Consider the following 12,237-nt stretch of genomic DNA (forward strand, 5'->3'; position numbering starts at 1 on the left):
AAATGGAGTGATTGTCGAGCCTCGTGAGGAACATCTAATGACTCTGGGTCAATAGAAATTTGTCAGTAAACCTAAGATATAACCACGGCAAAGAAAGCAGTTCAAGACAATCAATTTGTACAAGTTTCTTCTTCAAAACCTAGTATCAACAATAAAGTACAGTGTTGTGAGTAACATTCTGTTGTGAGCAACATACGCACAATATTAAAGTGACAGTCTGTAAGCATCTAATGTCCCTTGAAAATATATGCCTGAAAACATATGGGAGGAATAGTCAGATTAATATGCAAGCAGTGTAGCAGCACTGTGTTGTTTGTCATTACATAGCAACTAACAAATTGCCAGTAGCAGAAACTACTAGCTTTCAAAAATGTAAAATATAACAATAGTGTTGTATAGTATTGGGAATGTATCCAAAATGTATTTTGACGATAGATGAGAAACAGGTCATTTAATGTAATATAATTAAAACGCTAACTACATATACATCTATACACACACACACACACAGTGCTGCTTGTAAATTTGTGAACCCCTTGCAGAATCTGTGAAAATGTGAATAATTTTAACAAAATAAGAGGGATCATACAAAATGCATGTTATTTTTTATTTAGTACTCTGAATAATGTTCTCATAATGTTCCACTCCCGTCTCTTAATGCATCGTGTTTCCTTCTGGAGCATCAGTGAATGTTTGAATCCTTTTTTAATAGTTGTGTTTGAGTCCCTTAATTCTTCTCATACAGTCATAAATCATAAAGTCACTGCTGGAAAGAGTTCAAATATGCAAAAGATGCTGGAAAACTGAAGAATTATCAGGACCTGGAGGATTTTTCTGAAGAACGTTGGGCAGTTTAACTGCTCGGGACAAACAAGGGACTCAAGAACAACCATCACAAAACAAAAAAAAAACAGCTGTGGATCATCCAGGGAACGACACACAGTATTAAGAATCAAGGGTTCATAAACTTATGAACAGGGTCATTTGAATAAATTCAGCTATTTTTTGTCTTGTGGACTCTATGTAAACATTTTTTATGTAAAATATCTTATTCAGGACAGTACTAAATAAAAAATAAAATGCATGTTGTATTGTTAAAATTATTCACACTTTCTGCAAGGGGTTCACAAACTTAAAACTTTCAAGCATATATATATATGTGTGTGTGTGTGTGTGTGTGTGTGTGTGTGTGTGTGTGTGTGTGTGTGTGTGTGTGTGTGTGTGTGTGCGCTCACGCGCGCGTGTGTGTGTGTGTGTGTGTGTGTGTGTGTGTGTGTGTGTGTGTGTGTGTGTGTGTGTGTGTGTGTGTGTATATATATATATATTGTATGCTATTTTGTTGTAATATTGAAACATTTCTAACATTTATTAGTGGCCATATATCTTTTGGTGCCACTGTTATATTGTAGTATCAGGAGAGCTCTTATTATGCTATGCTATAAAACTATATGACTTTAGGACAAGGTCATGACTTCCTTCCTCTAAAGGGACACAGATTGGCTCTCTCTTTATTGTGGCAGAGGTGACAGAAGAAAAGATTTCTCAACTTCTAGTCAATTCTGCTGATGCTATTCTTTTCCTACTGCTATAATACCTCGTCTACATTGGGCCAATGATGCAGAAAGGTGACTTATTCTTGGGCTCGATGCAAACAGACTTGGCAAAAGCAAACCTGATTTCTTTGCTTCCAGGTCAACAAAGTTGCACAGAGAAAGTATAAAAGAGAATCATTAGATTACAGCCTTGCTTGCTTATAGCAGGTTTTCTAATGTATCAAGCAACTTTAAAGCAACATTGTAGACGTTATTTTATTATATTCTAAATCACTTGCATTATAGAAAACATAAGTCATAGCGGTAACACTTTACAATAAGGTTTCATTGGTTAACATTCGTTAACTACATCAGTTAACTTGAACTAACAATAAGAAATATTACTATAATTTACTAAAATACTAAATTAATGTTAATCTCAACCAGGGTTTCTGCAGGTTTCACCAAGTCAAATTTAAGACTGTTTAAGACCTTTTTAAGACCATTATGAATTAAATGTAAGACCTATATCACGCAATAAAAAACAATTACGTACAGAGGAAATACAGAATCACAAAATGACTTGCAAAGCAAAATAATTTATTTATCAGTATTAGTAAACTTGCACTTCCTCATAGCTCAATCCCACTAGGATTGGGGGGAACATTCACACTAATTTATATATATTATGTTTTATTTATTTATTTTATTGTTTTGTGGTGGTAATTCTCAGAAATTTGCATGCTTTTTTTTTCATAATTAGGATGCCTTTTTCCCCAAAATAAACGTAACAAGAGCCTTTTTATTTTACCATTTATGACTCAAACATCTCCTGATGAGCATACTGACACCTTGTCCGCTCACAGTGGGTGCACCTATAAGCCTGTATCCTATTTTTGCTATTTTCTGGCGGGTCGTTTTTTTCCCGCGCTTTCTGCGGATGTGACGTCACCACCGTTGCGAGAGCGAGCAGAAAATAAGAGCAGTTCTGTTTTTTGGCCACAGGTGTCAGTCGCGAGTTTAAATTTCAGAAAAACGCATATAGCCCCTTTAAAGTGGGAAATATGACCAAAATCTTACATGTAAACCACATAAATAAGAATTTGCTTAATATAAGTAAAAAGTTCTCAAAGTAATCAAGTAAAGGGTGTGTAATGTGTGTATTTAATCGTATTTGTGTGTAATGTCTATGGGTATTTAATCATTCAAGGGCAATAAGCCTAGAAATAGACACATTTGCGTGAGCGCTGACAGGCGGCAAACGCGTGAACAGAATCCACAGTCAGAATGACTTCAGTCAGTAACGAACTGAGTTTGTGGTTTATTAACTCTTTTTTAAGACTTTTATTTGGTCATTATGCGAGATGGCAGGTGAGAAAGATTCGCCTTCGCTTACCCGATCGTGCAACTATAAGAACTGGAGGACTGTTCTGAAGAATAAAATCCATTTGATGCGTCTGTGGTACAGTCCGAAAAAGACTCGCGCCAATAACATGAAAGCTGATTGGCTGCAATATAAGATGCATGTTGGTCTCATTTGTAGTTGTAATACAGTGATCTAGCGAAAGAAAGAACACCCCGGAATAAACACACACACACACACACACACAATCACACACACACTAATGCGCTGCGGGAGCATTTCAATGAGCAATAGAGGAGGTAGCGTTACATGGACATATAGGAAAATTAAGACCTGTTTGAAATTAATTTAGACCTAGAACTCAATATTTCAGCAAATTTTTAAAGCCTTAAATTTTCATTTTGAAATGTTAGACTTTTTAAGAGCCCGCGGGAACCATGTCAACATTTACTAAAACATGTTTGAGGTCAAAAGTTATATCTGTTAACATTAGTTAATGCACTGTGAACTAACATGAACGTAATTTTTTTTTTAAATTAAAGCCACAATAATGAATTTTTCGCCGTTAGAGATCGCTTATTCAAAAAGGCGTAGCTTGATGACGCCTTGATTTCCCAGAGCTTTTATTATGCCGCTTTCATTTCTTCTTCTCATGCGAATGAGGGGTAACATATTAGACACATTTGAGTGTGTTAGTTTTGTTAGCCTATAATACTACTCTCTCAGCCGCAACTATGAGACACTTGTTGCACACTGCAGAAAGCTAGATCAATCTTAGGCATGGTAAAACATGGTACTCGCGGTAAGTCAAGAAAATGAGATTTAAAACAATAAGACTAACTGAGTTGAGCTATATAACAATGATTCGTTTTCTGTCGATAAATGTATTCAAACAGCTGCTCACCTGTCTAATAAAACACAATATATTAAAGCGTCTTTGGTGTTTCCATGGTTTCTACAAAATAAAACTGGAAATCGAGGGTAACGCAGGTATGATGTCATTGATAGGCGATGCACGGACACAGACTGGTTAAAATAGCTTATTCCTCTGGATTTAAACATTCTTGGAAACATTTGGGATAATGTACACAAGTCAACAAAATATATTACATTGTTCTAGTGGTTTTTGGATATTTTAATCCAAAAATCTTACATATTGGGCCTTTAACTAACATAAACATAGGTTAAAGCTGTAAAAATTTATTGTTAGTTATTGCATGTTACCTTGTTTTACATTTCAACAGTCAATGAAAAAAATTTCATTAAAAAAATGTGTAATAAAATGTGTAATAAATTACAGATTGTCGCATATTGTCTTATGTCTGTCTGTTATACTATTTATTCAATATGAATAAGAACTATGGGAAAATACTTAAATAGATAACGTTCAGTCAGTCATTATTATTTATTGCACATAAATGGACATGAAATATTGATCTGAGCTGACATTATTATGTGAGAAAAAAGGAGGGCAATGTGACATGAAACTAGCACATTGTGGCATTAAATATAAAAATCAACAGCCATTATACAAAAATATTTGACTGATCAGAATCAAGTATTCAAGAGCTAAATATAAAAATGAATGCGAGTTTGAGTTCATACTTTGTATGCCGTGTCAAGGCTTATTTCTGCAGTAAGTATTTCTCAATCAAACATGCAGTGAGGAAAAGAGGTCATCACACCCCGAGACGGTGTAACTCCTGTTAGAGTCACTGGCGCTGCATATTGTGCTATCACTAACATCTGCAGACATACAAATGAGCCCACATCCCAGCCACGTCCGTTACGTCAGCCAAAACAGTCTGTGTGTCGACGGGTGAGTGCATAGACTTGGATCTCAGCCAGGCTCATATAAACACCAACACAGAACATAAAAGCAGTGGTGTGCCATGCCAATGAAATCAGCACTGTAGATCAGTTTGCATCGATTGAAGATGATCTTTCAAAACACTTATGGAGCAAACATAGGGCACTTTGATAAATGTTAAAAGAGAAAATTGTTCGAGGCGAAAGTGCACCAAAAAAAGCACCACATCCTCCTGGCAGACTTTAATGCAAATTAGAAAAGGAAAAAAAAAACCACGTATTTTTGTGAAAAAAATGAAAGTCCTCTCATATCAGTTCATTGTTTATAAAAGGAGAAACTTCAGAAAATTCCATGTCCAGTGAGTCCACGGGGAACGAGACATCAGAATGTTTCGAAACTACAAAATCTCATCATTATGGATGATCCAGAATGTGAGACATTCAAAGCAAAGAGCCACAGAGAAGTGGCTGATGATAATACATACAGTATTTCGGCACCTCTGAGGCTCAGATATTGCAGAGGAGTCTCATCTTCAGGCACTTCAGAAACACAAATTCAGTAAAGAGGCTTTCAGCGCTCCAAAGCCACACGCAGAATATTAATCATGGCAATGTCACACACTCTGCAGACACTAATACATCCCTGCATACCAAACAGCTAATGAGTTCACAGAAATAAAACAAACAAAGGGCATTATTTATAAAAGTTTTTTTCTATTTCTGGAGAGCGAACAGAGAAAGAGAGAGACTTTTATTCTGTCTCGTTTCACTGCTGCCATTCCCCCCACCAAAACACCCTGCTAACACACACACACATATAATACCACTCCGATAACGCACATTTTTTTATTACAATTTGCAAACTTTTCTTGCATGCAGTTACTGTGAGAGTAAAGATGAACTTTAAATTAGATTCTAGTGGTTTAAAGTGCAGAAATCTCTCACCCAGAGGAAGGTAATTTAAGGACATTTCCTTTTTTTAAAAAAACATGCACCATCTGGAGAGGTAATAACCGAAACCATGGCGTAAAACCCAATGACAATGACATTGGCTTTCTACATGATATGTTTCTATGCATGATAAACATATCACATGGAATTTAAAATTTGCCTTTTTGCACAACTGATATTTAGCATTACAACCATTTAACTTTGTATTGTTACATGTGGAAGCAATCCTGTTAGTTGCTTTATTAAGAAAGCATTTATCAAAAACGAAGGCAAATGTATATGTAATATAAACTCCCGAATGGACCATCATCACCCTCTGATACACGGTCTTTAAGGGGGACCTATTATGCAATATTCACTTTTACATGGTGTTAGAACATAAATGTGTGTTGGCAATGTGCGTACACAACCACCCTATAATAATAGAAATCAATCAATCATAAGCAGTGTCTCAGAACAAGCCATTAACAGATTCTACTTTTTGTGATGTCACAAAATGCCTTGGCCCCGCCCACGAATGGCTTACGGACACTGCCTCATTAGCATAGACCCCGCCCTCAATGTGCTGTACACAGTCTGCCAAGTTTATCTCCTCACCAGAGCATTTACCAGCAGCATTTAAGAAATGTATTCTTAGTAAAGCTACTTAAGTTAATTCAGTCAAGAGCAGTGAGTAATTTTTGTTTTTTCTTTTGTTGTTTTGATTCATATTAACAGCATATATAGCAGTAGTTACTGTATATTACGCTGCTTTCACTTTAATTCACAGCTCTAATATTACACATGCGATTTCTTTACTTGCTGTTTATGTTCACAGACACTTTGTTTGACATAACCATGTGTATATTTGACAGTTTAAGCGCAATAAGGCGTGAAAGAGAACTTAGTTTAATACTCACAGGACGCGCCGTCTGACAGCCAGCTCTCTGTGCGTTTCTATGGCTTTAAAATGCATGCAGATCATAAACTTTCATGATTATGAAGAACTGCAATGTCACGTGAGCGTAACCGCAATAGTTTTGGTAATATTATCCGAGGCACAAGCTGTAAAGGCTCCACCCTTTTCTGGAAAGTGGGGTGAGGTGGGGAGCAGCAGCTCATTTGCATTTAAAGATACATGCACGAAAACAGCATATTTTTCCTTCCACTAAAAAATGGGTATTTACAATAAGGTTTAATAAATGATCTGTGTTTTGAGCTGGAACTTCACAGACACATTCTGGGGACAACTGAGGCTTATATTACTTTGTAAAAAGAGGCATAATAGGTCCCCTTTAAAACTCTGTCCCAGAAGGACTTGGTAATCACGTTTTTTTTGGCAGCATGGCTTTGATTTGGCAGCATGGCATTTCTCTGCTAATTGGCATGTTAATGTGTAGAGACATCGAATTAAACATCAAATTAAAATCTGCTCGGATTGTCATTACCGCTAGTATCACGGTCATTTACAAACTGCTGTTTGAGTAATTGCGTCCTGCTGCAAGTCTCCTTAATTCAATTGCTCCACCAACATCTAAGCTGTAACTTTGACATGCGAGTACAAATCAGCTATAAGCTAATATAAGCTATTGATAAAAGCCAGAGATATCTGTGAAAACATTACGGAAGTACACTAAAATCATTTTTAATGTAGTTAGTTTACAAAAGCAATCATCGCCAAGTATTTTTTTAAACAGTGCAGTAATTCCTTGACAGCTTCATAAATATTGCAGTCATAAGCACTGATCACTGAATAAATAAATTAAAAAGTACTATAAATGTATAGAGGTTTTAAATCATACTCCTTTATATAACAAATTGAAAATAAATTATATTTTGTGAATATTTAATATTATCAAAAAACCTTGGGACAACAGAGTGTGTGACCAGTTAAAATCATAAATATTAAGTGTATGTATGTTAAATATTTATACACATTAAAAATTATCTATAATAAACCTGAAATTGTTACATGTGTTTAATTCCAAGTTCCGAGTTATCATGTGCTAATTTGTCACTAGTTTCCATTTTCATTCTTAATTAAGACAAAGATCAGGGGTATTTTGGTACGCTCATACAAAACCTGTACAAAGCCATTAAATGCAGAAGTACAATCTGTGAGACATAAGTTATGAAGCGGCATCTATTCATAGCACTGGGACTTTTTGTAAGACAAAATTCATAATTCATCAATGCTTAGGAGTACAATATTTATGAAGCTGTCAAGGAATTATTGCACTGTTTCAGAATTACACTGGTGAGGTTCTCTATTAAAAAACACCCTGAATAATCTATCTTGAGTTAGTTGCTCAACACAACTTTCATGTTCCTCTTTCAGCCCCAGCCCTCATGACTGACTTATTAAGATCGCTATATCCATCCATAAGCAAGATGAGAGACGCACACACGCAGACACATTTCTTGACTGTGTGCAGCTCATTAGCGGGCTGAAAGCAACGGGGAAGAAGAGCTGGTTTTCTCTCTGCATGCTGGGTGCCTAAGCCATGAGATCAGGATTTGCAGTGGACCATGGTTTCACCAGCAGAGCTTTCACAGACCATAAGCAAGCACTCAGCTGACTGGTCCATTTCATATTTACTACCCCAAGGCCTGCAAATTGACATAACCTTGCAACCTCCCAATATGACAGATCTCATGTACTTACTAGCTTGCATCAGCTGTCCTTGGCGGCCGAAGACCTGGGAAAAGGTGGTGGGAGTACAGGTGAGAGTGTCCTCCATGGTTGGGATGTCCCACTAGGATTGATGGGTCAGTCTCTGAACGACACACCACGCAGAAAAGCCCCGGTTTGCCTTCACTTCCCTTTGAAAACGGCAGCTGGAGCTACGTTGCAGCTGTGTAAGAATAGCACAGAGGTTTCTGCTCGGGACAGAGAGAAATAGCCTCACTCACATGCAAGATAATGAGGGAGTGTGTCTGTGTGCGTCAAGGAGAATGAGTGAGAGTGTGTGCGGAGAGCGAGCTTGAAAGAGAGAGAGAATCAGAGCAATGATGTCTTGCCTTTTCCTGCTGCTCTATGATCATGCGTTGAGGTTGTGCCTCGCTGGCAGGTTTCTCCAGAGTGAGAGCGTGGCGGTCTGAAGCTCCTGGTCCAGCTGACTGAGTGAGAAGCCTTCTGTTCCCCCAGGCTCAGGGTGGACTGCCGTTTGTTGTGCTCTGATCGGGTGCGTGTGCCCTCTTCTCTCCTCCCTCTGCCTCGGCTCTACCCCTCCCTTTCATTGCTTGCTCGCTCCTCTCAACTCGATGATCCGTTTCATAAGAAGCGCGGCTGCAGGGAAAAGATTTTTTTTGCAACTCTTGCAGCTCTACTTTTTAATTCCTCCCCCTGTGGAGGAGAGAGAGGAAGTTGAAAAGGAAAGTTCATTTTGGGTAACTCACTCAAGGTTGGCAAAATAACAATTGAAATACAATGAGAAATCTTAATAGGTGGGATCTTATGGGATGTGTACACCTGCAGTGACACCCAACATGTACAGTTGGACACTTAAAAATTTAGCAATGTCTTTGCATTATATAAGAAAATCTCAAACCTGGAGGGAAATATAACGTTAGCTACATAAAAAGACTGGGAAAGAGAAAAGTTAGGTCAGAGAAAAGGTCTAGCTTTTTTATTTTTATTTACAAACGTTACTCGTGACGTTGTCACACCTGATTATCACACTTTCCAATTAATGAATTCCAAATATGAATTTCTAAATAATCATTCAACCAATCTATCTAAGGTTAAATTTTAGACTTTATATTTGCACATTTTCAACTTAGTAACGTGTTATTTTAATGTGACGTAGTTACTTACTATAGTTATATTTGGTAACATTGTATTTTCGTGTGCTTACCATAGTAGCTAATAACAATAAATTATGCATAATTACATGCAACTAACCCTATAGTAAGTACATTAATTAATATTACTCAGTATAATTACACTGCAACAATGACACCTTAAAATAAAGGTTAACACTTTATTTTACAGCGTCATTATTACTTATGTTACATGTAGTTACTATAGTATTAACTATAAATTATGCATAATTACATGCAACTAACCCTTAACCAAACCCTAATCCTATAGTAAGTACATGTAGTTGGTCAGTGCTTAAATGTATAATTACAGTGTAACGTTAAATAAAGTGTAACCATATATTACTAGTATGCAATATTATCACTCAGTATTTGTGTATTTGTATCATTTTAATATAAAGCGTAACCTTCAGTTTTCCTTGAGACAAATTATTCATCCAATAGAGTTGTGAAAGTCCCTTCTAGCTACATTTTTAAGATGAAAGAAAAAAACTACTTCATTTTTCCATAAGCTTTTATATAAGCTCGTTCATTTTTATGCTGTTTTCCCATTCGTCCGATTTTCCCATGGAAGCTGTGTGTCAGGTCAGTGTGATAGTCGATAGCTACCTGGTATTATGCAACATCCAGCTACTCGTGTAGTTGAAGGTGATTGGTTTACACAAGGACAGCCTGCCGTTCCACAGCGGTGAAAGAGAAGGTGATTTTACATTCTTTTCTTCCTTTTATATCAACAAAACTCTGAAATTTAGTTGTGACAAGAGGCACAGTTAGTTTCACAGCTTTCAACTGACAGACAAGGCAGATGCCAAGTGGCTGGAGCTCGCTGGAATTAATTCCCTCTGTCTAACTGAAGGTTCGCTCAAATCAAATTCTTTTTGAACGTGAACTGAAGAGACATGCAGATAGTACGCTGTCAGCTGAGAAGGGTAGAGTTGTTCCTCCTATGCACCCCCTGCCAGAACAGATCTCTCTCTCTCTCTCTCTCTCTCTCTCTCTCTCTCTCTCTCTCTCTCTCTCTCTCTCTCTCTCTCTCTCTCTCTCTCTCTCTCTCTCTCTCTCTCTCAATTCCACTGTTCTTCCGCTCCCCTCAGAGAGGCAGAAAGGTATGTGATAGCATGTACATCAGCACAAACATATCCTCGGCCTATCTAGTTACATAAGGCAACGCTACTTCTAATGGTCTCTGAACCCGTAGGGTAGAAGTAACGTTAATATTTTGCAGCAATACATACCGGTAGATTAATAAAAGTAGTAGCACGCAAGTCTGAGGTTAAAATTCCACAAGGGTTCAAAACTGGCCTTATATACATCATTAATGCAAGTTAAGTTTACATCAAAATTGTGCTCGTGATGTGACTTCCACTGGTTCGTTTTGTGGCCAACGCCACAGGAAATAACGTCAGCTGCGGGTTCTCGCGCTCACTCACTCCGGTTAAAGGGTTAGTTCACCCAAAAATGAAAATAATGTAATTTATTTCTCACCCTCATGCTGTTCCACTCCCGTAAGACCTCCGTTCATCTTCGGAACACAAATTAAGATATTTTTGTTGAAATCTGAAGGCTCAGTGAGGCCCCCATAGCCAGCAATGACATCTACACTCCCAAGATCCATTAATGTACTAAAAACATATTTAAATCAGCTCATGCGAGAACAGTGGTTCAATATTAATATTATAAAGCGACGATAATATGTGTGGTGCGTCATTAAAACTAATTAACGACTTATAGTGATAACCGTTTTTAAAAACACTGCTTCAGTGGATCGGAGCATTATATGGTATGGAGCGGAGCGCCAAAGTCACATGATTTCAGCACTTTGGCGGTTTGACACCGACACGCGATCCGAATCATGAATCGACTCGCTGATACGCTCCGAGGCTTCATGAAGATGCTGTCTATGCAATGCTGGCTATGCAGGCCTCACTGAGCCATCGGATTAAAAAATATATATCTTAATTTGTGTTCCGAAGATGAACGGAGGTCTTACGGGTGTGGAACGGCATAAGGGTGAGTAATAAATTAGATTATTTTCATTTTTGGGTGAACTAACCCTTTCAATAGTGCTTGTATTGCACATCAAAAAGCGCGTGTACCATTGATCGCTTCTCAAACAGCTTGAGTCGCAATTCAAATACAATGGTCAAATACATACAAAATGATGTCAAAAATTCCCTTAGCAAGTAGGCCTAGCCTATTCAGTTAAACAGTCAGTTTTGGAACATAAATAGTTAAGAAAGTTAAAGGAGCTGTATGTAGGACTGTGGCCAAAACTGGTACTGCAATCACTTTCAAATTACTGTAGAGCGGTGTATCCCCTCTCCCCCTCCCCCTGACTCGAGGTTGCCAGCTAGGCTGCAGGATCCAGCAGGAACGTAGGCTGCTACAAGGAGCTTTCGATGGCAAGTGACGAGTCGTACACAGTAAGTTTTTTTTCTTTCTGTTAATTATGTTTATGCTTCAAGAGCGATGTTTTGTGAAGTAATTATGAATCGCAAAAATGTACTAATCGCGATTAGCCAAATATAATCGTAAATATGAACGATCGTATGTGACAGTACATTCCCACATGAAAAAATACTATAGTAAAATTACAGCAAAGCTAAATAACATTAGCAATGGTCATACAGGTCCACTTGCAGCATGTTTTGTCCACTATATATGCGAAGAACGAATGAGGAATAATTTTTACCGAGGTAACGTTAGGCTACTGTCGTTTTCACATTGCCATAATAGGCGTGCTAATGTTGTTTTCCTCAGCGTCCCAGCATAATGACAGAG

General features: G+C 37.6%; 1 protein-coding gene across 4 annotated transcripts in view; it reads right to left on the bottom strand.

Moving 5' to 3' along the window:
- kaznb (kazrin, periplakin interacting protein b) overlaps positions 1–8,897 on the bottom strand; it is a 209,513-nt gene extending 200,616 nt beyond the window's left edge. For all 4 annotated transcript variants that reach the window (XR_013818509.1, XM_079843827.1, XM_079843830.1 and 1 more), the window contains exon 1: positions 8,300–8,897. Coding sequence is in view for 3 of the 4 variants with exons in the window: in XM_079843827.1 (XP_079699953.1) it covers positions 8,300–8,375 (76 nt within the window). In the remaining variant the exon portion in view is untranslated. The remainder of the gene's footprint in view (positions 1–8,299) is intronic.
- Between the last annotated feature and the right edge of the window lie 3,340 nt (positions 8,898–12,237).

This window comes from Gobio gobio (assembly GCF_949357685.1).
Source record: "Gobio gobio genome assembly, chromosome: 19".
NCBI classification, from domain to species: Eukaryota; Metazoa; Chordata; class Actinopteri; order Cypriniformes; family Gobionidae; genus Gobio; species Gobio gobio.